A 21,683-nucleotide genomic window follows, 5' to 3' on the forward strand; every position below is an offset into this window, starting at 1 on the left:
AACTAGTAAATTATATGGAATAACTGCAGGGGGAAAAACGTGACCATCCACTCATCATACACCAACCTGAATTGGGAGGAATGCCAGAGATCACAGCATAAAATCTGCTAGTAAAAACTGTGGATCCAAGCAGGGAGCCCCCTCCACCCACAGCCCGAGCTGCAAAGGCTCATGGTGCTAGAGAGAGGCTCTCTCTCAGCAAGTAAATACAGCTCAACTGAGCTTCAACTGGAGTTTTAACTAACAAGTGTGGACTGCTTGCTACGAATCCCCAACAAGCAGACAGAGGCTTAGGGTGACAAATGACCTTGGAGAGCCAGAGGGTGGCTGCAGACTGGCCCTGAGGGGGGCTTTCTGTCCCTGTTTCAGCTCAGTGGAGAGTCGCAGCCACTGTCAGCTCCCAGCACTCTGACCCAGACAAGTGTGGCGACAGCACAAGCAGAGACTATTCAAATGCTAATGACCTCTCCCTAGGGGAGTTATCTTCCCTAAGAGGAAAGGGGTAGGGTCCAGCTCTACTACTCGCCTTCCATTCAGAACCAGACCCCAGACCCTGGGGGAAAACAGCCAGAAGTCCTACCTCCTTACACCAGTTTAGAGTTATAGGCTGACGAGCACCACCTGCTGGGCAGAAAAACACAGTGACCAGAGGCATCAGAGGGTGTACCAATTTTCTAAGACAAACCCTCAGGGAAACCGGATACTGAATATTTCTTCCTTCTGGGACCTGAGCCTATTCTGGTCTGGGAAAACCTGATTGGGGTAACCAAGGAAACCATGCCTAGACAACAGAAAACCACAACCTACACTAAGAAAAATGAAGTTATAGCCCAAAGGAAAAAAATTACACTTCAACAGAGATACAGGAAGTGAAACAACTAATAATGTCAATTCAAAAAGTTTAGGGAAGATATGGCAAAAGATATGAACCATATAATGAAAATACTGGGAGTACATAAGGTAGAAATTGAAAGTTTGATAAACCAACTGGCAGAATCTATGGAAATGAAAGGCACAATACAAGAGACAAAAGACACAATGGAAACATACAACAGCAGATCTCAAGAGGCAGAAAAAAACACTCTGGGAACTGGAGAAAAAGGCACCTGAAAGCCTACACACAAAAGGATAGAGAAAAGAATGGAAAAATATGATCAACATCTCCAGGAACTTATGAACAAAATGAAAAGCAAGAATGTACATGTCATGGGTGTCCCATAAGGAGAAGAGAAGGGAAAAGGGGCAGAAGCAATAATAGAGGAAATAATCAATGAAATTTTTCCATCTCTTATGAAAGACATAAAATTATGGATCCAAGAAGTGCAGCATACTCAAAACAGAATAGATCTGAATAAGCCTACGCCAAGACACTTAATAAACAGGGATTATCAAATGTCAAAGATAAAGAGAAAATCCTGAAAGCAGCAAGAGAAAAGCGATTCATCACTTACAAAGGAAGCTTGATAAGAAGACTATGTGCAGATTTCACAATAGAAACCATGGAGGCAAGAAGGAAGTGGGTTGTTATATTTAAGATACTGAAAGAGAAAAACCACCAACCAAGAATCCTATATCTGGCAAAACTATCCTCCAAATATGAGGGAGAGCTGAAAATATTCTCTGACAGACAGTGAGATAGTTTGTGAACAAGATACCTGCTCAACAGGAAACACTAAGGGAAGCACTGGAGACAAAAAGGAAAAGTCAGGAGTTAGAGGTTTAGAAAACAATTTTGGGAGAAAGTAGCACAGCAATGTAAGTACACTGAACAAAGATTACTGTGAGTATGGTTGAAAAGAGGAAGGCTGAGACCATGTGGGACACCAGAACAGAAGACGAAGGATAAAGACCGGGACCATGTAACTCAGAGAAACCTAGGGTGCTCAATGACTGTAATAAAAGGTACAAATATATTTTTACATGAGGGAGAACAGATGAATGTCAACATTGCAAGGTGTTAAAAACAGCGTGGGATTGGGGGGAAAATACAATCAATGCAAACTAGAGCGTATAATTATGGAAACATTATATCATGCTTCCTTTAATATAACAAAGGCAATATACCAAAGCTAAATGTATGACAGGGGTGGGGGGTGGGGAACAGGGGAAGGGTATGGGACTCCTGACATTGGTGATGTTGTCTGACTCTTTACTCTACTTTAGGTTAATGCTATCTTTCCTTTTGTTGCTTTCTAGCTGTCAAGATTTGTTTTGTTTTTTTTTTCTCTCTCTCTCTCTTTTCTTTTTCTTTTGTCTATCTGCCTTCTTTGACTCTTCTTCCTTCTTTGTGGAAGAAATGGAGATGTCCTTATATAGATAGTGGCAATGGTGCTGAACACATTAATACTTGACTATACAGAGAACCAATGATCATTTTCTTAGGACAGAATGTATGGTGTGTGAACAAAACCAGCTTAAAAGAAATGGGTTGATGAAGAAAACTTGAGGGCACTATATTGAGTGAAATAAGACAGACACATAAAGGCAAATATTGTAGGGTCTCACTGATATGAACTAATTATAATATGTAAACTCACAGACATGAAATATAAGTTACCAGAATATAGAATGAGGCTAAAGAATGGGGAGTGGTTGCTTATTATGAGCAGAATGTTCAAGTAGGGTGAACTTAAAACATTTGGAAATGGACAGGGGTGATGGTATCATGTTGTGAGAATAACTAACAGTGCTGAAAGGTGTGTGAAGATGGTGGAAAGGGTAAGCTCAGTCACATATGCCACCAGAAGGAAAGCTGGAGGTTAAAAGATGGGAATGTATAAAACAGTGAATCTTGTGGTAGACAATGTCTGTGATACAAATATTAGAAATCTCTCTCAAAAACTAGAACAAATGTATGACACTATAACTAGAAGTTAATAATAGAGAGGTATATAGGAAAAAAATATATACCTATTGAAAACCATGTACTACAGTTAGTAGTATTTTAACATTCTTTCACCAACAGTAACAAATGTATTATACCAAAACTATGAATCAATAATGGAGGGTGGTGTGGTTAGGGAGGATTTGACTTTCCTTAGTTTTTATTTCTTTTCTAGAGTAATGCAAATGTTCCAAAAATTGAAAAAAAAATGGTGTTGATGGATGCACAGCTGTATGATGGTACCATGGGCAACTGATTGTATACTTTGGATCTCTGGATAGCTGTACAGTATGTGAACAATATATATATATTCTTAAGAAAAGAAATGAAAAATATACTCAGAAAGAAAAAAAACGTATCAAAAGTATCCTACTAACATTTCGGGGAAGAAATCAGGATACATTTGATATTTTAATTTTTGTTATAGTTAAAAATTTTTGGACTGTTAGAACAATAACCTTGTTAATAGGAATACTTACCTAGCACTTTACTATATACCTTGCCCTTTCTAAACTGTGCATACTTGTGTTTAAGTGAATACTCACTAGACTCCATCACAGCCTGCAGGATAGGTAGTGGTAATCTTAGCCCTGTAGTGGAGAAATCAGGATTTAAGGGATGATCATGATTGCAGAATCATTATATAGATATTCCTGTTTACTTTCTGGAATATTAGAGCAGACAGAGGGAAATACTTGAAATCTCTGAATTGTAATCCAGCTGCCTTGATCTCTGATAATGACTGCATCATCCTTTTCTTGTGCCCTTGTGATTGTAAAACCTTGTGACTAACCTTCACTTGTACCCACTTACCAGTTTTTTGACTTTAGAGTCTCATGATCACTAAAGTCAGCCCTTAATGTTTTAATGTCAGACCAGAACTAAACCACACCAAATCCAAAGTTATCTTGATAACTGAAGCTGGATCTAATCAAAATGGGCTCGCCTGACTTGTAGTTGCTTAGACCTCAACCTTTAAGTCACCTATACCTCATTATAATACTAAAAATCATGCCCATCATCATATTAAGGCCACCATTTTCTTACATACATGCTGTGACTAAGCATGTAACCAATATGTGCATGCTCAATAATTAGATTACCTCTAATTACATAATCTGGAGCCACTGTGCTCATTACACTAAAAGTTGAACATCTTTTGATACTTTAAAACTATGAGAATTACTGCACTTTGGGGAGACAAATTTTGGGGCCACCTGTTCTCCTGCTTCAGGCCAGGAATAAACTTTTTCTTTGAAACTGCAGTGTCTCAGGAATTGGTTGAGCGCCATCAGGCAAAGACTCCACCACCCTGGTCGGGTAATAGCACTACTGTGCTGATGAAGAAATCAGGGAACATAAGTCGTCCCTGCCCCGAGTAACTCCAAAAGCAGTGGTAGAACTAGATTACGCTATATTGCCACTCATTGTTTACCTGAGTCAAATTGGTGGTTAAAATAAAAACTAAAGTAAGTTTACGCAAAGCACTAAAATATCTAAGAGAATTCTTTTTAGGTTTACTTCATTTATAGGTTTAAATTACTCAATTTATAAAGAATTAAATTCTTGGGAAAGTTTTGCATTAATAGACTCCTTAAAAATAAAAACCAAATATTAAATTTAAAAAAAAAAGCAAGTTTAATAATACTGTGTTATGGTAGAACAATATTGTAAGCACACTGAAAAAAGATAACTGAATATGGTTGAAAGAGGAAGGTTAGGGATCTGTATGACACCAGAAGGAAAGATAGAAGATAAAGACTGGGACTGCATAACCTAGGGAAACCTAGAGTGGTCAGTGAGTGTGATTAAATGTAAAAATACAACAATGTTTTTGCAAGAGGGAGCAGCAAGAAGGAAAGAAGTTATGAGGTATGCAATGAAGTGAATGGATCGTGAGGAGAGTAGGGTGAGTGAAATAAACCAGAAATGAAAAAAGAAACATTATAATGCCTCACTAATATACACTAACAACAATGTGTGAACTCTTGAGTACTGAATCTGGCAGCATGGGTTATAAGGGAAAGGCTTATGTAAAGGTTCCTAGATTGTAAGCTCTTACAGCAGTCACAGTTAATCACGAGATCTATTATTTCTATATTTTGAAATTCTGAGCTGTTTGTGTGTGACGTGATTGGCACTTGGAGCTTCAGGTAACTGAGTGGCACTCAGAACCAGAGTTTGGCAGCGGTGTTGGCACTGCCCCATGAATCAGCTACTAAAGAGGCTGAAAAGGAGATGAGACTTCAACTGGAGATATAAACGAAACGGACTTGGTTGACTAAAGGGTAGAATAGAAATTAACCATGTATTAAAACTTTGGCTTCTGTGTGGGACCAAAGAGATGGTTATATGATGCAAAATCTATATTTTCTGTAGCACACTATACAAATTAACTTGTATGGTCAGTTTACTCAAATGCCATAATTACATGGAACCTTGACTAGGGAGTAAGACCTTGTTGTTTGTACAGGTTAGCATGAAGTCCCAACACAACTCAGAGTAATTTGACCAGAGAATAAAAAGTATTTGCAAAGCCCCTTGAGGGACTATGGAAAAACGTGGAAACATTAAACTTTCCCAGCTGGGGAATTCGTGATCTTCTTGCAAGCACTGGGGACCACCAGCGTAGAAGCCAAGCCCTTAAACTTATAAAGCTTGTTACTGCAAATGAGAGGCTAAGCCCACCCATAATTGTGCCTCTAAGAGTCACCCCCAGATGGCCTCTTTTGTTGCTTGGATGTGGCCCCTCCCTAAGCCAATTTGGCAGGTAAACTCACTGCCCTCCCCGCTATGTGGGACATGATTCCCAGGGGTATAAATCTCCTCGGCAATGTGGAATGTAACTCCCAGGGATGTGCCTGGACCCTGCATCTTGTGATTGAGAGAATCTTCTGGACCAAAAGGGGAAAGATAATTGAAACAAAATAAACTTCCAGTGGCCGAGAGATTTCAAATGGAGTTGAGAGGTCATTCTGGAGGTAACTCTTATGTGTTATATAGATATCCCTTTTTAGTTTTTAGGTTTTTAGAACAGTTAAATGGAAATAACTGAAATGTTGAACTGCAATCCAGTATCCTTGACTCTTGAAGGTGATGATGATTGCGAAAACCTTATGGCTCACACTCCCTTTGCCCAGTGTATGGACAAATGAGTAAGAAAACGGGGACAAAACATAAATGAGTAATATGGAGGAGGGGGTATGGGATGTTTAGGGTATTCTGTTTACTTTTTTTTTTTTTTTTTTTTTTTTTTTTTTTTTTTTTTTTTTTTTTTGTGTTCTTAACTACTTGAGTTTATTACCTTTCAAAAGTACAGTAAACAAGTTTCCAGATAATGTTATAGGAGAAAATCAGAAAAAGGTTTTAATCAACAGCTTCTATTTCTAGTGCATTATGGGACTAATACGTCCACTTTTAATAGGGGCCTTTTTATACTCCTACCCCTCTTCTTTCCCAGTAGCAGAAGCTTTGGAAAAGTTTGTGACTGTGGGATCCATGGATGGGCTCTCACGGCTTACATGATTCTCATTTGTGACGATTCATGTTTGTAGGCCTATTTCTCTGGGAAGAGAGGCTGTGTTGTCTTTCATCAAATTCACAAAGGTAACCTTTACCCAAAAAAGATTTCCACTCTAGACAGAATAGCAGCTATCATTTATTAAGCTCTTATGTTTGCCAGGCTGTGTTTTAATTGTTTTATAGGTGTTACCATACTGAGTCTTTGCAACAACTGTATGAAGGCAGGAATTATTAATCCCCATTTTACAGACAAGAAAAGTGAGGTAAAGAAATGGGCTTACAGTTACTTAGCCAGCAAGTGACAGAGCTGAAGTATATCCAGACGATATGGTACCTTAAAGCTTCTAACCAATAAACTAATTGTGGGGGGCAGCATATTGATATCCTCAGGACTATTTTCTTTAGCCAGATCAGTGTTAAAATTTTTTTTTAATGCTTTTAGAAAAGGCATTTAGGTATAGCATAATTCCCATTGTTATACAACTTACTTAAACATTTACTATCACTTGCCTGACCCCTGAAAGAATTTGAATTTCGGAACCTGACCAAGTCTTTGTATGTGTGTCTACTTTTTTAGATAGGATACTCAGAAAACACTTGTAACAGGGTAAGAAAATTAGACACAGATAAGCAAAAGAAAAAAAAAAAAAGAAGTTAGCCTTTTAATCAAGGGCCAAACTACCTGTTCTGGCATGGAAGATTTCTATTACAGAGAACCTCAGTCTCACTTTTAAAAAATATTTTCCTCTTCAGCCTTTGAAATTTCCCAGGTTAAGTATTTCTTCTCCAGGAAGAGGGTTACAGTTCTCACTCATAAACATTATCCTTTCAGTCACTAGGGTATTTAAGCCCAAGTGAATAAAAGACTAGTAATGGTTTCAACAAGCGTCATGAGAAATCACAAAGGAAATCTGTCAGTATTTTTCAATAAAAACTGGAAACGTGTTAAATGTAGCTTTCCTTTGGAGTGCTTCTTGACTAACAGACTTTTGCTTTATTCAATTTGCCAGGCACTGTTCAAGTTGTTAAGTAAGAGCTGATAAATCTGTTGCCCCAAAATAATAGTCACAGGAACATGTTAACTACTTGAAAGAACAATTCCACTGGTAAATTACAAAATTTAATTGTAAGGATCAAGCAGTGTTAACTGGTCAAACCAGTATACATTAGTAACTATAAAGTGTGCGGATGCTGATTTTTAAATAAAGGTGACAAATACCAATCAAATTCCCATAACACTGTTCAGGATCTAAACAAATGCGATTTGGATGTGGTTTAATACATAAAGCTAAAGAGAATGACAGTGCAATCATCAATAATTAAACCAAAGGCATAATTTTCCAAATCACTTTTAGTTAAACAATAAATCCTAGCTTAAAAGAAAAATCTAAAGCTATATAAAGTTCAAAGCAAACTATTTTTCTACCTGAGATAAAAGTAAGTTTCTTTTTTCCTACCTAAACATAATTCTTGGCATTGAGGTAAATCTGAATTCACTTCATAAACTTTGTCAAACTTTTCCAGAAAATTTTTAAGCCCTGCTCAAGAGAGAAACTCTCACGTGACATATATATATATATTTACATATTTTTTCTTCAAAGACTAATGACAAATCTATGAGGCTGTAGAACCTGTAATGGGAACATGATACTACTACTAATATGAAAATAAAAAGTTATTCATTTATACAAAGTATTTCTGAATGCAATATGAAATGGGATCAAAAAATCTATGTACATACATTAATCACTAAGAGTTCAGAAATTAAGCTGACTTTAAGAAAACTCATTCTTTTCCTCATTTTGGAGCAGAGGTTGCAAAATTGTGATGTACAACAAAATACTGCATATAAAAGCTCCAAAACCAAACATTAGCCTAAATTGGCAAAAACTGCAACTTGAATTAAAAATTAAACCCAATTAAACTTTTCCTGTAACTCCGCAACTTTTGCTTCCAGGCCTGAAGGTTTTTACTGAGGTAACAATCCCTTAGCTCTACCTGCCTCTATCCCCACCCCCCGACCCCGCCAAAAAAAAACCTTCCTTCTTCATGACTGTCTTTGGCAATGCTTTCAAATCTTGAAAGCAAGAGAACCTTCTAAAATAAATGAGGATGAAAAACAACGCTATGTGTACATATGAAAACCAATCTAAGAGGTTGAACAGAGAAAGAAAATACTGTAAGAAAGCAGCACAGTCTACCCTCTAGAGAAAAATAGAAACTAAAAAAGTAAGGGGGGCTGTTCTGGCCCTTCCTCCACATTATCTCCTGATTACAATGGTATGGTGCCAAAATTTCAAATTATGAAAAGGTGTGGCTTTGAAGGAGGAGCTAGGGAAGTGAATAAATGATAAAGAAGTACAGCAGTAGCTTTAGCTGTCAATGAGTTTCTTTGCTCTGGCATTGGCAATATCAATACGATCTTTGTTGGTGTCAGCCTTTTCTGTGATCCGCTGTATTTGTTGATTTTGAGCCTCAATCTCATTGCCCATGTCCAGGGCCATGTTTTTTAGATTTCCCAGGATACTGCCCACCTGAGTCAGGTTCTCCTCCATTTCATCTTCTCTGGCATCATTAGTTATACGTTTAATGTATCCTCCAGAGGTTGCTCCTGTGGCTGCTTGCTGAGGCTGACCGTTTGTCACCCGGCCTGGCTGCTTAGATATTACATTGCTAGATGAGTTGTCTCCACCATCGCCCCATGTTGCCTTATAGGCCTTACCAGACTCAAAGTTCTTTGTCCTATTACATGGGCAGACACAAAGTCCACAGCACTTGTTGAGTTCTGTTAAAGTCTTTTCTGCTTCCCTCATGTCTTTATTTATTTGGTCCATGCCTTCTTCAATGCGGTTTAGTTGTTCCCCTTGTTCATCCAGCATAGTGATAGTTTTGATTCCTGTATCCTGAGACTCAATGGCTAAACCCAGGATTCTCCTTGTACTTTCCAGAGACTCATCAGTAACCTGGTGAGCCCTCAGCTGAATTTCTTCCGGTGACAGATCATCCATGTTGAATCAGAACTCTTGATAGGCAGAGAAACTGAACTGTGGATATTCAAGCGGCTCCGGCCACTCCTCTCCCGGCCACCGCAGCTCTCTGTTTACTTTTATTTCTATTCTTATTTTTTGGAGTAATGTTTAAAAATTGAGCGTGGTGATGAATGCACAATTATATGACAACACTGTAAAACTGTTACATTTTGGATGATTGTATGGTATTTGAATATATTTCAATTAAAAAAATGTTTTAATGTAAATGAGGGGGAAGAGGAGTATGGGATGCTTTGAGTGTTCTCCTTTAGTTTTATTTTTATTCTTATTTTCGTTTTTTTTCTTTCTGGAGTGATGAAAATGCTCAAAAATTGATTGTGGTATTAAATACACAACCATATGACGAAACTGAACAACTGTACACTTTGGATGACTGAATGGTATATTTCAATAAAATTACATTAAAAAATAAAAATGAGAAAAAATTAAAAATTAAAAAAAAAAAGCAAGTTTAAATGTTGGCAATATTTAATTAACAGAATTTATAAGCAGGACCAACCGTAACTTGAAAACCCTTAAAAGTCACTATTAAACTTTGTTCAACTTACAAAAGGGATAGGATTTGTAAACTGGACTTTTAAGGGAGACCAGCATTTTTAAATTTATAACTTTTTACAAATTGAGTATCAACTTCTTAAACCAAAGTAAACTTCTGAATACTCTTTCTGTATATAAATACCAGTCTTGAGGACTCCTTATAAAAAGGTGTATCAATAGCTCTACACATATGGTTACTGCCCAACTCCTAAGAAAAGCAACTCTGAGACAATGCTATCAAGACAGGCCACCTAAGACACACAAGTTTAAAACACTAAGGTCTGTCTTTGCTAACCCTGCCCATGTTTGTAAGTATCTGTGGAATGAATAAGTGTCTATTACTTCCTAGACACTTTTTGGGAGACTTGAAGTACATCAATGAACTTAAAGGAAAAAGGTCCCTGAGCTTCTAAAGCAGATCAGCAGGGAGACCAAAGACAGGGAAATGGGCAGAATATGAGAAGGAGACATTAAATGATTGACGAAAGTGTTGAAACCAGGTGTGAGGACAAGGGGTAAGAATTATGAAAAGGCTGAAGTCAGGGCAATGGGCAGAGACAGCTAGAAGGCTAAGAGGTGTAACAGTGGATTCAAAAAACTGAGATTATTAGTTCATCAGAAAGTTACATTTCTGAATTTGATGAGGTTATCAGTTACTCATAAAAATGCCTTCAAAGAATTAGCATTTAAAATGTTCTTGCCAACTATCAAGAGTGATTTTTAAATGGCCACTTAAAGGACATTTCTGCTTCTTTTAGAACATAGTTTTGGAATACATTTTGGTTGGTTCTTTTTTCCCCCTCTTTTTTAACGCAGTTTTATTCAGATATATTCACCGTACAATCCATCCAAAGTATCCAATCATTGGCTCAAAGTATAACCAGCGCTGTGAATTCATCACCAAAATCAATTTTAGAACATTTTTATTACTCCAAAAACAAACAAAAAAAACCTGAAAACATGATACCCCTTATCCCCTACTATTATTGAGCCCTAGCATTGGTGTGGTATATTTATTACTGTTGAGAAAAGAATATTAAAAAATATTACTCTTAACTGTAAGTGCATAGTTTGCAATAGGTGCATTTTTTTTCCATAAACCACTCTTATCATTTAACTCCTTGGAACAGTGATGTACATTTGTTATAGTTCATGAAAGAACTTTTTAAAATTTGTACTATTAATCACAGTCATGGTCTGTTTCATACCATTTGCCTTCTCTTCTTCTTGAAGTCTGATGAGAAATTAGCACTTAGCCTTATTTGGCTTCTCTTGTATGTGGTGAATTGCTTTTCTTTGGCTATTTTCAGAATTCTCTCTTTCTCTTTGGAATTTGACAATCTGATTAGTATGTGTCTTGAAGTACGTTGGGCTTTTTGGATTTACATATTTATGTCTTTTATAAGGGTAGGGAAATATTCAGCAACTATTTCATCAAATATTCTTCCCGACCCTTTCCCCTTCTCTTCTCCTTCTGGGACACCCATGATGTGTGTTTGTGTGCTTCATTTTGTCAATCATTTCCCTGACACTCTGCTCAAATTTTTCCATTCTTTTCTCCGTCTGTTCTTTTGTCTGTCCAAATTTGGATGCTGTGTCTTCTAGCTCGCTGGTCCTTTCTACGGCTTACAATCTGCTGTTGTGTGTCTCTAGCGTAGTTTTTATTTCATCTGAGTGTCTTTCATTTCCATAAGATGTTATTTGTCTTTGTGGGCTTCCAAATTCTTCCTTATGCTCACCCAGTGTCTTCTTAATATCCTTTTTCTCTCTACCCATCTCCTTGAATTGATTAAGGAGACTTATTTGAACAGCTCTGATTAGTTGCTTCCCCTGACTTTTTAATTTGTTCCTTTGACTGGGCCACATCTTCCCAAGTTTAAGTATGCCTTGTGATTGCTGATATCTGACCATCTGATTATCTTGCTGGGTTTATTCTGAAGCTTGGTTTTTCTTTCATCTATTTTGTTGTCATTTGGGTTTGTATTAAGAATCTTCTTTAACAGTTGAATTGTATTTCTCAGCTGAAACAGGGCCGGGTACCCATGCAGGGGGTGTACACCAGTAGACCAGACCCAATGGTTCCTGAGAGACGGTCTGGAAAGACTCCAGGAAGTACCCCACCCTTTCCCTGCACTTTGCAGCCTGCCCAGCACATGGCACTTTTGACTACCTATTCCCCTCGGCCCTATTAAGAAGGCAGGTGGTCAAGGCTTTTGCCAGCTCCACCTCAGAAGCAATCCAAACAGTGGCACCTGGCGGCGTCTGACCAGGAGGGGCTGAGACTGCAAGGATCTCCTGTTCTCACTTCACCAGCCAATGTCTGGTTCAGTGTTGGGATGTGAACTCCTCTGTACTTGAGGCAGAGGACTCATGCAGCCATCCCAGTCCACAGCCATCCCCCAGATCCTTCTCCAGTCTCTACCTTCCCCCAGAGTTCCAAGCAAGTGAAATTTGTCCTTTTACTCACTGAATCTCTGGGGATATTTTTTCAGGGGATGTCTTACAGGGCCATGTTGGTGACATTCAATCCACGATTTCTTATTTAGGCATTTCTGTTATATCACAACATATATGTTGTTGGGAAAACCTCATGTTCTGCAAAAAATGTTCACTAAAATTAAAGGACTTATGTAAAATTTGGAGTAGACTACTCAAAAGACATAAAATCTAACTCTGTTAGTAGACCCCTATGTCAAAATTTCAATTATACCTCAAGATATAACACAGCTCAGACAGGTACTCCATCATGGCTGAAAGCTGCCTCGGGGGATATTTAAAATGCATAAAAACAACAGATTCTAGCTGAGAGGGGCCAAAACAATATAGCTTAAAGTAGGTTATTGTGTAAGTGGGCACAGCAGGCAGTGCAACTTGCCACAAGTCAGAGAATGTACGGGTCAGGGTATATCTATCTGTGGAGGGCACCGTGGGGTGCAGGTACAGGTGCTCACTTTTCATTTCATTTTAAATAAAGTTGAAAGAGTTTTTGCCTATTCAACAGGCAAATTAAGGGTTTAAATTCTCACCCACTTTTACCTTTCCTGCAAAAATATAATCCTATATTACAGCATATAATAATATAACTCTACTTTATTCATGTTCTCTTGCCTAGTAAAAACAGCATATGAACCAGCGCAAACTGCACATTCTATTTTAATCATTTCTCTGTTTACCCACCACACACAAAGCAAAACATACTATTTATAAAAATTCTTATGTTAATGTTCTCATAGATTCTAGCATTACAGTCGCCTGATAAAATGGTAAATAGAGTCAATATGTGTTGTTTGGCCATCCAGAATGTATTTCCCTTACCTAACAGCTCTCTAATTTTCTTGTAGGGAAGTACCTTAGACCCATGTGCAATTTTAGAGGGGGCAATAAATCCAGGTTTCTGCCCTCTTTTTCCTTGTTCAAGTCACAAACGTACTGTAAATACAAGCTTGACCAACTGAATTTCCTCTTCTGGAAACAACTCGAGCTGAGTGACAGCAAGGAAAGAAAAATGCTGAAGGACACCTATTCCAGTGGTAGCATCCAGATGGAATGGTCAGTACTTCCTGGTGACCAAAAATCAGAGCTGCCCCAAATCCAGGCACATTTCAGAGGCTTTTCTCTAGCTGCCACTCTTTCTCCCCAACTACCATTCAGGGAGTTACCCTACCAACAAATTGTCTTTTTGTGTATATGGCCACTGTTTCCCAACTTGCATTCAAAAAAACTTCGATGCACACAATATGCTCCCTTTTATTATATATTTAACATATTTTACTATGTATTTGTCTTTCAGTTGGTGAATTAAGGGTTCAAATCCAGTTACTGGCAACAGCTTGAATATTCTACTCTACTACAATTGACCTCTTCCCCCCACACACACACCCTAGCGTACTTCCCTGCTAATTACATAACTTTATACATTCATCTTTTTAAACATCATTTTGTAATAGCTCTAGTTAGTAAGAGAGGAACAATTTTCTAAAGTAGGTGAGATATAACTAATTTAGGAGTAAGGGAAAAAAAGGAGAAAAAGAGCAAAGTAATATCAATTTGCATTTTCCAAGAAATGGGTCTATCCCTTCTTTTTCTTTCAACAGTTTCCTTTTACCATGATCTTCAGTATTTTACGCACATGTCCAACTACTCTTGGTCTTCACCAATTCTCAGAAGCTCTTGCCACTTTTACAAACTAGCCATGCAGCTATTTTCCTTATCTGTATATGTGAGAAACAATGGCTAGGTTATGCAGGGATTTTTTTAAGGTCTAGAAACAATATGTGTAAAGCAAGCCCGGTACTGGAAAATAGCAGGTGCTTAAGAAAAAGTGGTTACTTATCACCCACAGTCACAGCTCCCTCACTCTCTCGTGTCTGTCTGCACTAAATTCATGGTTCCGTTTGTAATCAGGCACTTATTTCTTTAGAAGAACTAAATCCTTCCAGGCTGATTTCAGAATTTAGTTCTAAAGCTATCTCTGTTCCTCTTGCACTGTATGTATTGCATTTCACTTCAAAATCTCAAGTCATGAGATATCTGCCTTTTCCCTTTAAAAAAGATAGTTTGATCTGCATAAATTAGAGGCAGGCCTTCCTAACCAGTCTGTTACAAATTGGTGACAGGTGTGCTGAAGTACACTTATCCTCCTTTCAGCCTTCAAGGCAATGACTGATTTTCTATTTGTGCCTTGACTTCAAAAAGACTGCGAAGTAATGATGTAGCTCAGTGACTCTCAAACTTTAATGTAAACTTAAATTATATGGAAGTCTTATGAAAATGCAGATTCTGACTCAGTAGATCTAGAGTGGAACTTGAGATGCTGTATTTCTAAAAAAAACTCTCAAGGGATGTCAATCTGTGGCCAGCAATGGGAGCAGTAAGTGGCTAGAGTACATGCTTCACAATGCTTAATAATCCCTTCATTATGAAATCTAAAAAGCCATGGTTAATTATTTTTCATGTTCCCATCACTTTCATTTTATGTTTAGAATCACTTTATAATTGCAGTTTCGCATTTCTTCCAACCTCACAAAGATAAAGTAAGGTAATAATTTTTAATGTGCTAAAGAATTTTCTTTTACATATGCACAATTTGAATAACTTCGTAGTATACACTAAAAGGCAATTATTTCCTGGGACTTATAAAAAGATTATTTCAAATAAATAAAAAATTCAATAAAAAGAGAGAAAGTAAAAACCTAATTAATCCACAATTAACAGTACACTATAATGTGATTAAAAATAAATAAATTTTCCGATTTTACCTGAAGAGAAATTGTCACTCAGAAAACATCAATTGTTTCAAAGTCACCAATTATGGTGCTTCAGCAGTCACTCAAACACATGTATACCTAGCAAGAAAACTCTTCCCGCCTTACTGTGCTGCCGCCCAAGTAATAGTAAGGTCTACAGATGATTGCGAAAATAAATATACAACTATTAACAGAATGAAGGAAAAAAAAGCACAGTAATCTCAATCAATGCAGAAAAAGTACTTGACAAGATATAGCACCTTTTTCTTGAAAAAAACACTTAGAACACGAGGACCAGAAGGAAACTTTTACAACACAACAAAAGGCATACATAAAAAGCCCACAGCTAACTTCCTACTTACTACCAACAGACTGAAAGCTTTCCCTCTAAAATCACAAAGACGACATAAGATGCCCACTGTCACTGTTATTCAACATTGTATCAGAAGTTCTTGCCAGAGCAATTAAGCGAGAAAAAGAAAAGGAAGAAGTAAAACTTTTCATATTTCAGATGATATGATCCTATATACAGAAAATCCTGAAAATTCCACAACAAAGCTATCAGAATAAATGAATTCAGCAATGTGGCGAGGTACAAGATCAACACCCAAAGATCAGCAGTATTTCTACACACTAGTAATGAAACATCAGAAGAAAAAAAATCAAGAAAAAAATTCCATTTACAATAGCAATTAAAAGAATCAAACATCTAGGAATAAATCTAACCAAGGAGGTAAAGGACTTGGACATAGAGAACTATGGATATTTGCTAAAAGAAATCAAGACCTAAATAATCAAGACCTAAATAAATGGAAGGACATTCCGTTTTCATGGACTGGAAGAGTAAATATTATTAAGATGTCAATTCCACCCAAAGCAATTTACAGATACAACACAATTCTAATCCAAATTTTAACACCCTTCTTTGCAGAAATGGAAAAGCCAATCATAAAATTCATATGGAAGTGGTAGGGGCCTCAAATAAGTAAGCCATCTTGAATAAGAAGAGTAAAGTTGGAGGACTCACACTTTCTGATCTTAAAATTTAGTACAGCTCTCTTTCTCTCTCTGCAGAATGGTGGAATGCTAACTTCACTCTCCCAAACCACGGCTATCGGAATGTCTTGTTTTGCAAGTCCGTAATTAAACTCATGAGTAACTCCGTGCCAGGCGTGTTCTTCGGTCTTGGGGCTAATCTAAGTTGGAACATTTTATCAATATTCATGATGAAATAGTGACTGAAAAAGAAAAAGTCTTTAACAAAAACAAAGGGTAGCAGAAATAAACCCTCACATATATGGTCAATTGTTTTTTGACAATGGTGCCAAGACCATTCACTGGAGAAAGAACAATCTTTTCAACAAACAGTGCTGGGGAAACTGGTATCCATATGTAAGATGGACCCTTACCTTAAACCATATACAAAAATTAACAGAAAATGGACCAAAAACCTAAAATTTAAGGACTAAAACTATAAAACTCTTAGAAGAAAACGGGGGAAATCTTCATGACCTTGGATTTGGCAATGATTACTTAAATATGCTATCAAAAGAGCAGGCAACAAAAGAAAAACAGATAAATTGAATTTCATCAAAATTAAAAACCTTTGTGCCTCAAAGGATACTATCAAAACAATGAAAAAAGCCCACAGAATAAGAGAGAACATTTACAGATAATCTATCTTGGGAGAGCATAATATCCAGAATACATAAAGAACTCCAACAACTCAACTCAACTACAAATAAACAATCCCATTTTTTAAAATACGCAAAGGACTTGAACAGACATTTCACCAAAGATATACAAAAGGACAGTTAGCACAGGAAAAGACACTCGACATCAATAGCCATCAGTGAAATGTAAATTAAAATCACAATGAGATACCACTTCATACCCACTAGGACAGATTTTTTTTTTTTTTTTTAAAGGGGGGGTGGGTAACAAATGTTGAAGATTTGGAAAAACTGGAACCCTATGCATTACTGGTGGGAATGTAAATGTCGTAGCCACCATGTAAGTTTGGCGACTCTTCAAAAAGTTAAAAATAGAATTACTGTATGATCCAGCAATTCCATTCCTAAGTATATACTCAAAAGAAATGAAAACAGGGACTTGCACAGATACCTATACACCAATGTTCACAGCAGCATTATTCACAGTTGTCAAAAGGTGGAAACAACCCAAATATCCATCAATGTATGAACAAATAAGCTATATCCATTATCTATATAGAGAATATTATTTGGAACAAAAGGGAACAAAGTTCTGGTACATGCTACAACATGATGAACCCTGAAAACATTATAATGAAATAAATAAGACACAAAAGGACAGTATAATTCTACTTCTATGAGGTATTTAGAATAGGTAAATTCATAAAGAAAGAAAGTAGAATAGAGGTTACCAGGGAGTGGGGGAAAGGGGTGGGAAGGGAAGGGGAAATAAACAAACAAACAAATAATAAAATTAGTACGAAACCACAATAATCAAAACAGCATGTTACTGGTGCAAGGCTAGACCATACATACTAATGAAACAGAATTGAGAGCTCAGAAATCTACATGCCAACTGATTTTTGAAAAGGTGGCAAAGACCACTCTACTGGGAAAAGAACAGTCTCTTCAACAAATGGTGCTGGGAAAACTGGATCTACATTTGCAAAAAAAAAGTATAACTTCACTTTATACAATGTGACTGTGTGGTTGCGAAAACCTTGGGGTTCACACTCCCTTTATCAACAGTGTACGGACAGATGAGGAGAAAAATGGAGACAAAAAAATAAATATAAAATGGGGGGAAGAAAGGGTATGAGATGTTTTGGGTGTTCTTTTTTACTTTTATTTTTATTCTTATTTTTTGGAGTAATGAAAATGTTCAAAAATTGATTGTGGCAATGAATGCACAACTATCTGCTGATGTTATGAACCAGTTGTACACTTTGGATGATTGTATGATATGTGAATATATCTCAATATAAAAACAGAAATTGAGAAAAATGTAGGGAAGCATCTTCAAGACCTTGTGTTAGGGAATGGTTTCTTAGACTTTACACTCAAAGCACACAAAACAAAAGACAAAACAGATAAATAGGACCTCATCAAAATAAAAAACTTTTGTTCCTCAAAGGATCTCATCATGAAAGTAAAAAGACAACCTATACAATGGGAGAAAATATTTGAAAAACCATATATCCAATAAAGGGTTAATATCCAGTATATATAAAGAAATCCTTCAACTTAACAAAAAGACAAACGGTCCAATGAAAAAAAAAATGACTTGAAGAGACATCTCTCCAGAGAAGATACACAAATGGCCAGAAAGCCATCAGGGAAATGCAAATTAAAAAAAAAAAAAAAAAAAAAAAGGAGAGAGAGAGAGAAATCATTTCACAGTCATTAGAATGGCTGCTATTAAAAAACAAAACAAACAAAAAAAAGAAAACAGCAAGTGTTTGAGAGGATGTGGAGAAATAGGAACACTCATTTTCATTTCTGATGGCAATGTAAAATGGAGAAGCTCCTGCAGAAGACAGTTTGGCGGTTCCTCAGGAAGCTAACTATATGATTCAAAAATCCCACTATTAGGTACATACCCAGAGGAACTGAAAGCAGGTACTCGAACTAACATTCACACACCAATGTTCATAGTGGCATCATCAACAACTGCCAAAAGATGGAAGCAACTCAAGTGTCCATCAACTGATGACTGAATAAATGAAATATGCCATATACATACAATGGAATATTACTCAGCCATAAAAAGGAATGAAGTCCTGACACATGTGACAACATGGATGAACCTTGAAGACTCATACTGAATGAAATAAGCCCAAACACAAAAGGATAAATTTTGTATGATCTCAGTGTTTTGAAACAATTAGAATGAGCAAACTCAGAGAGTCAGAACCTAGAATATAGGTTACCAATGACAGGGTAGGGATAGAGAATGAGAAGCTAAGGCTTAAATATATAGAGTTCCTATTGGGCATGATGGAAATGTTTTGATAATGGATGGTGATGATGGTAGCACAACACTGTGAATGCAATTAATTGTACTGAAATATATATCTGAATGTAATTAAAATGGAAAATGTGAGATACGTTAACAGAATAAAGATTTTACAAAGAGTCCAGGAACTCCACTACACAGATAGTTAGTCCTAAGTTAAACCATGGACTTTAGTTAATGGTACAATTATAAAAATGTGCTATCATAAATTGTAACAAATGTTCCACACCAATGCAAGGTAATGGTGGCTGCATGGTGTATGGGAATCCCGTATTTTTTTCATGATTGTTCTGTAAACTCAGAACTTCTCTTTTTAAAAAATTAAATAAATATATAAATAAATAAATACACACACACACACACACAACTTCAGATCACAGAAGCTCAACTGTGCCAAGCACCAATTTTGGATTTGATCCTACATGCAACAAGGATCCACTGAAAGGCTCTGAACAGATTAATATTAGGCCTAGTAAATGCAAATGAACTTGTAATAGGTGTCAAACCATTTTCATTGAAGGTGGACCTAAAGGTTCCTTTATGGTAGAATTCTTGATTCTTGTTATGAAAAATATTCTTACAATCATCAGTAAAACTTCTGCCCCACCCCAAAATAAGAATGTTTCAAAATACATTTATTTGCACATCACATACATGTAAAATTCTTCTAAATATAAGAAATATGGATAAAAAGTTACAGAATAAGTGAACTTTATTTTCTCAATACATTTGTGTCCCAGAGCACCAAATGTCAATATTTTGATTTGCTTTATTTGGAGATGGGAATTTTTGTTTGTCTGAGTGACTAGTGATTCAGAGAATCAAGAAACTCTTGATTAAGCATCATAGCCCAACATCTAGTGAAGAAGCAGGTGCTAAATGTTAAGACATACTATTTGTTAAAATGCTGGTGACTCACTTCTTTTAAATAGGATTTTGAATCGAAGGAAAATTATCTCTTAAAGTACTTCAATACTTACTTTTCCTATTTAAGTAAACTTTTTACTGAAGTACAACATATATACAGTGAAGTATATGATAAAGTAAATGAACCTATGTAACCAGAACCATCATCACAAGACAAAACATGACCAGGACCCAGAATGTCCCCTATGTGCCCTCCTCCTGGCATCAGTGCCCATAACGGTAATCACCATGCTGACTTGGAACACTAAAGATTAATTTGATCTATTTTTTATCTTAGATAAATGCAATCATATGTTATTGTATTCTTTTGAGTCTGGTTTCATGTACTCAACATTACATTTGTGTCTGCTTTCAACAAAAGGATCTCCAGATATCATTTTGCTTAGGTTGGATTTTTTCAAGCTTAAATTTAATTTGTATCAACAAATTTTAACACTTCATTGTTCACTGTATAACCAATTCTAATATCCAGGTCATTTTTCAGTACAAGCCCCCAATTTCTAACAATATTATGAAAATTAGGGAGTGGAGGTTTTATTCTGCCCTAAGATGTCACAAACCACAAACTCAAAAGCTCTTTGATTTTTATATACAAAATTTATCTTTGCATAAACATGATTTCACACCTAGTTCACAAAAATAGAAGAGACATAGATAAGACTTGAAAACCCTGAATCTCGATTTTTTTTTTCCCTTCCTCATGTATATGATAAGAGATTTCTGCTATTCTGGGAATATATCTAGAGTAAATAAGAGAGTTGGGGGAAAAAATTATCAGTTGATCTGAGAGAATACAAGACATGGTGAATCATCTTAATAGGTAAATTATAAAGAAAAACCACCTCCCAATAATTTGGATTTAATTGTTTCACCTATTCTATCTAGCTCAGGAATAAAGAAATCAAACTTCATACTACCTAAATGAAAGCCGTAGAAAGAAATTAATATGCTAACCACAGCAGACTTTAGAAACCAATACCCATACTAAAGAAGCCCATAAGGGAAATCTGACTGCACACAGCTGCATAATCAGTCTATTTGCTACCGTGACAGTCATCTCAAAAGTAGAGTTAAGGGTTGACAGACAACATGTAAGTCAGATTAGACATGGGAGCAATACACAATAGTTTTTGTTTGTTTGTTTGTTTAGGGAAGATGTTGTTAGTCATTGGGAAATGAATGATTCAGGCTGGAATTCCAGAAGCATTATTCCGACTTCCACATCATTAATCAGTCGGTAATATTTTAAAAGGCTTTCAGAGATGTATTCACTCAACAAGCATTATGATGTACACACTGAACATATCGTGGTAGATACCAGAAAACTATGATAAGCAAAAAGAGAGTCGCTACTATCTTAGAAGAGGAAGACAGATATGAATTCTAAAATGATATCAGAAGAAAACAGAAAATATCACTGTTGTAAGTACTAGAAGGAAAGATAAATAATGCCCGGACAGCACCAATTAAGGACATATGACTAACCTGGGATAAGAAAGGCATGAACCT

General features: G+C 36.5%; 2 protein-coding genes across 7 annotated transcripts in view; both read right to left on the reverse strand.

The window, feature by feature from the left end:
• RERE (arginine-glutamic acid dipeptide repeats) overlaps positions 1–21,683 on the reverse strand; it is a 771,648-nt gene that overhangs the window by 452,852 nt on the left and 297,113 nt on the right. The gene's annotated exons all lie outside the window — the stretch shown is intronic.
• On the reverse strand, positions 6,530–9,496 carry LOC119528014 (synaptosomal-associated protein 23). The gene has a single exon (XM_037828618.1). The coding sequence runs from the start codon at positions 9,412–9,414 to the stop codon at positions 8,779–8,781; it is 636 nt and encodes a 211-aa protein (XP_037684546.1). The 5' UTR covers positions 9,415–9,496; the 3' UTR covers positions 6,530–8,778.

Source organism: Choloepus didactylus, chromosome 2, assembly GCF_015220235.1.
Source record: "Choloepus didactylus isolate mChoDid1 chromosome 2, mChoDid1.pri, whole genome shotgun sequence".
Lineage (NCBI taxonomy): Eukaryota > Metazoa > Chordata > Mammalia > Pilosa > Megalonychidae > Choloepus > Choloepus didactylus.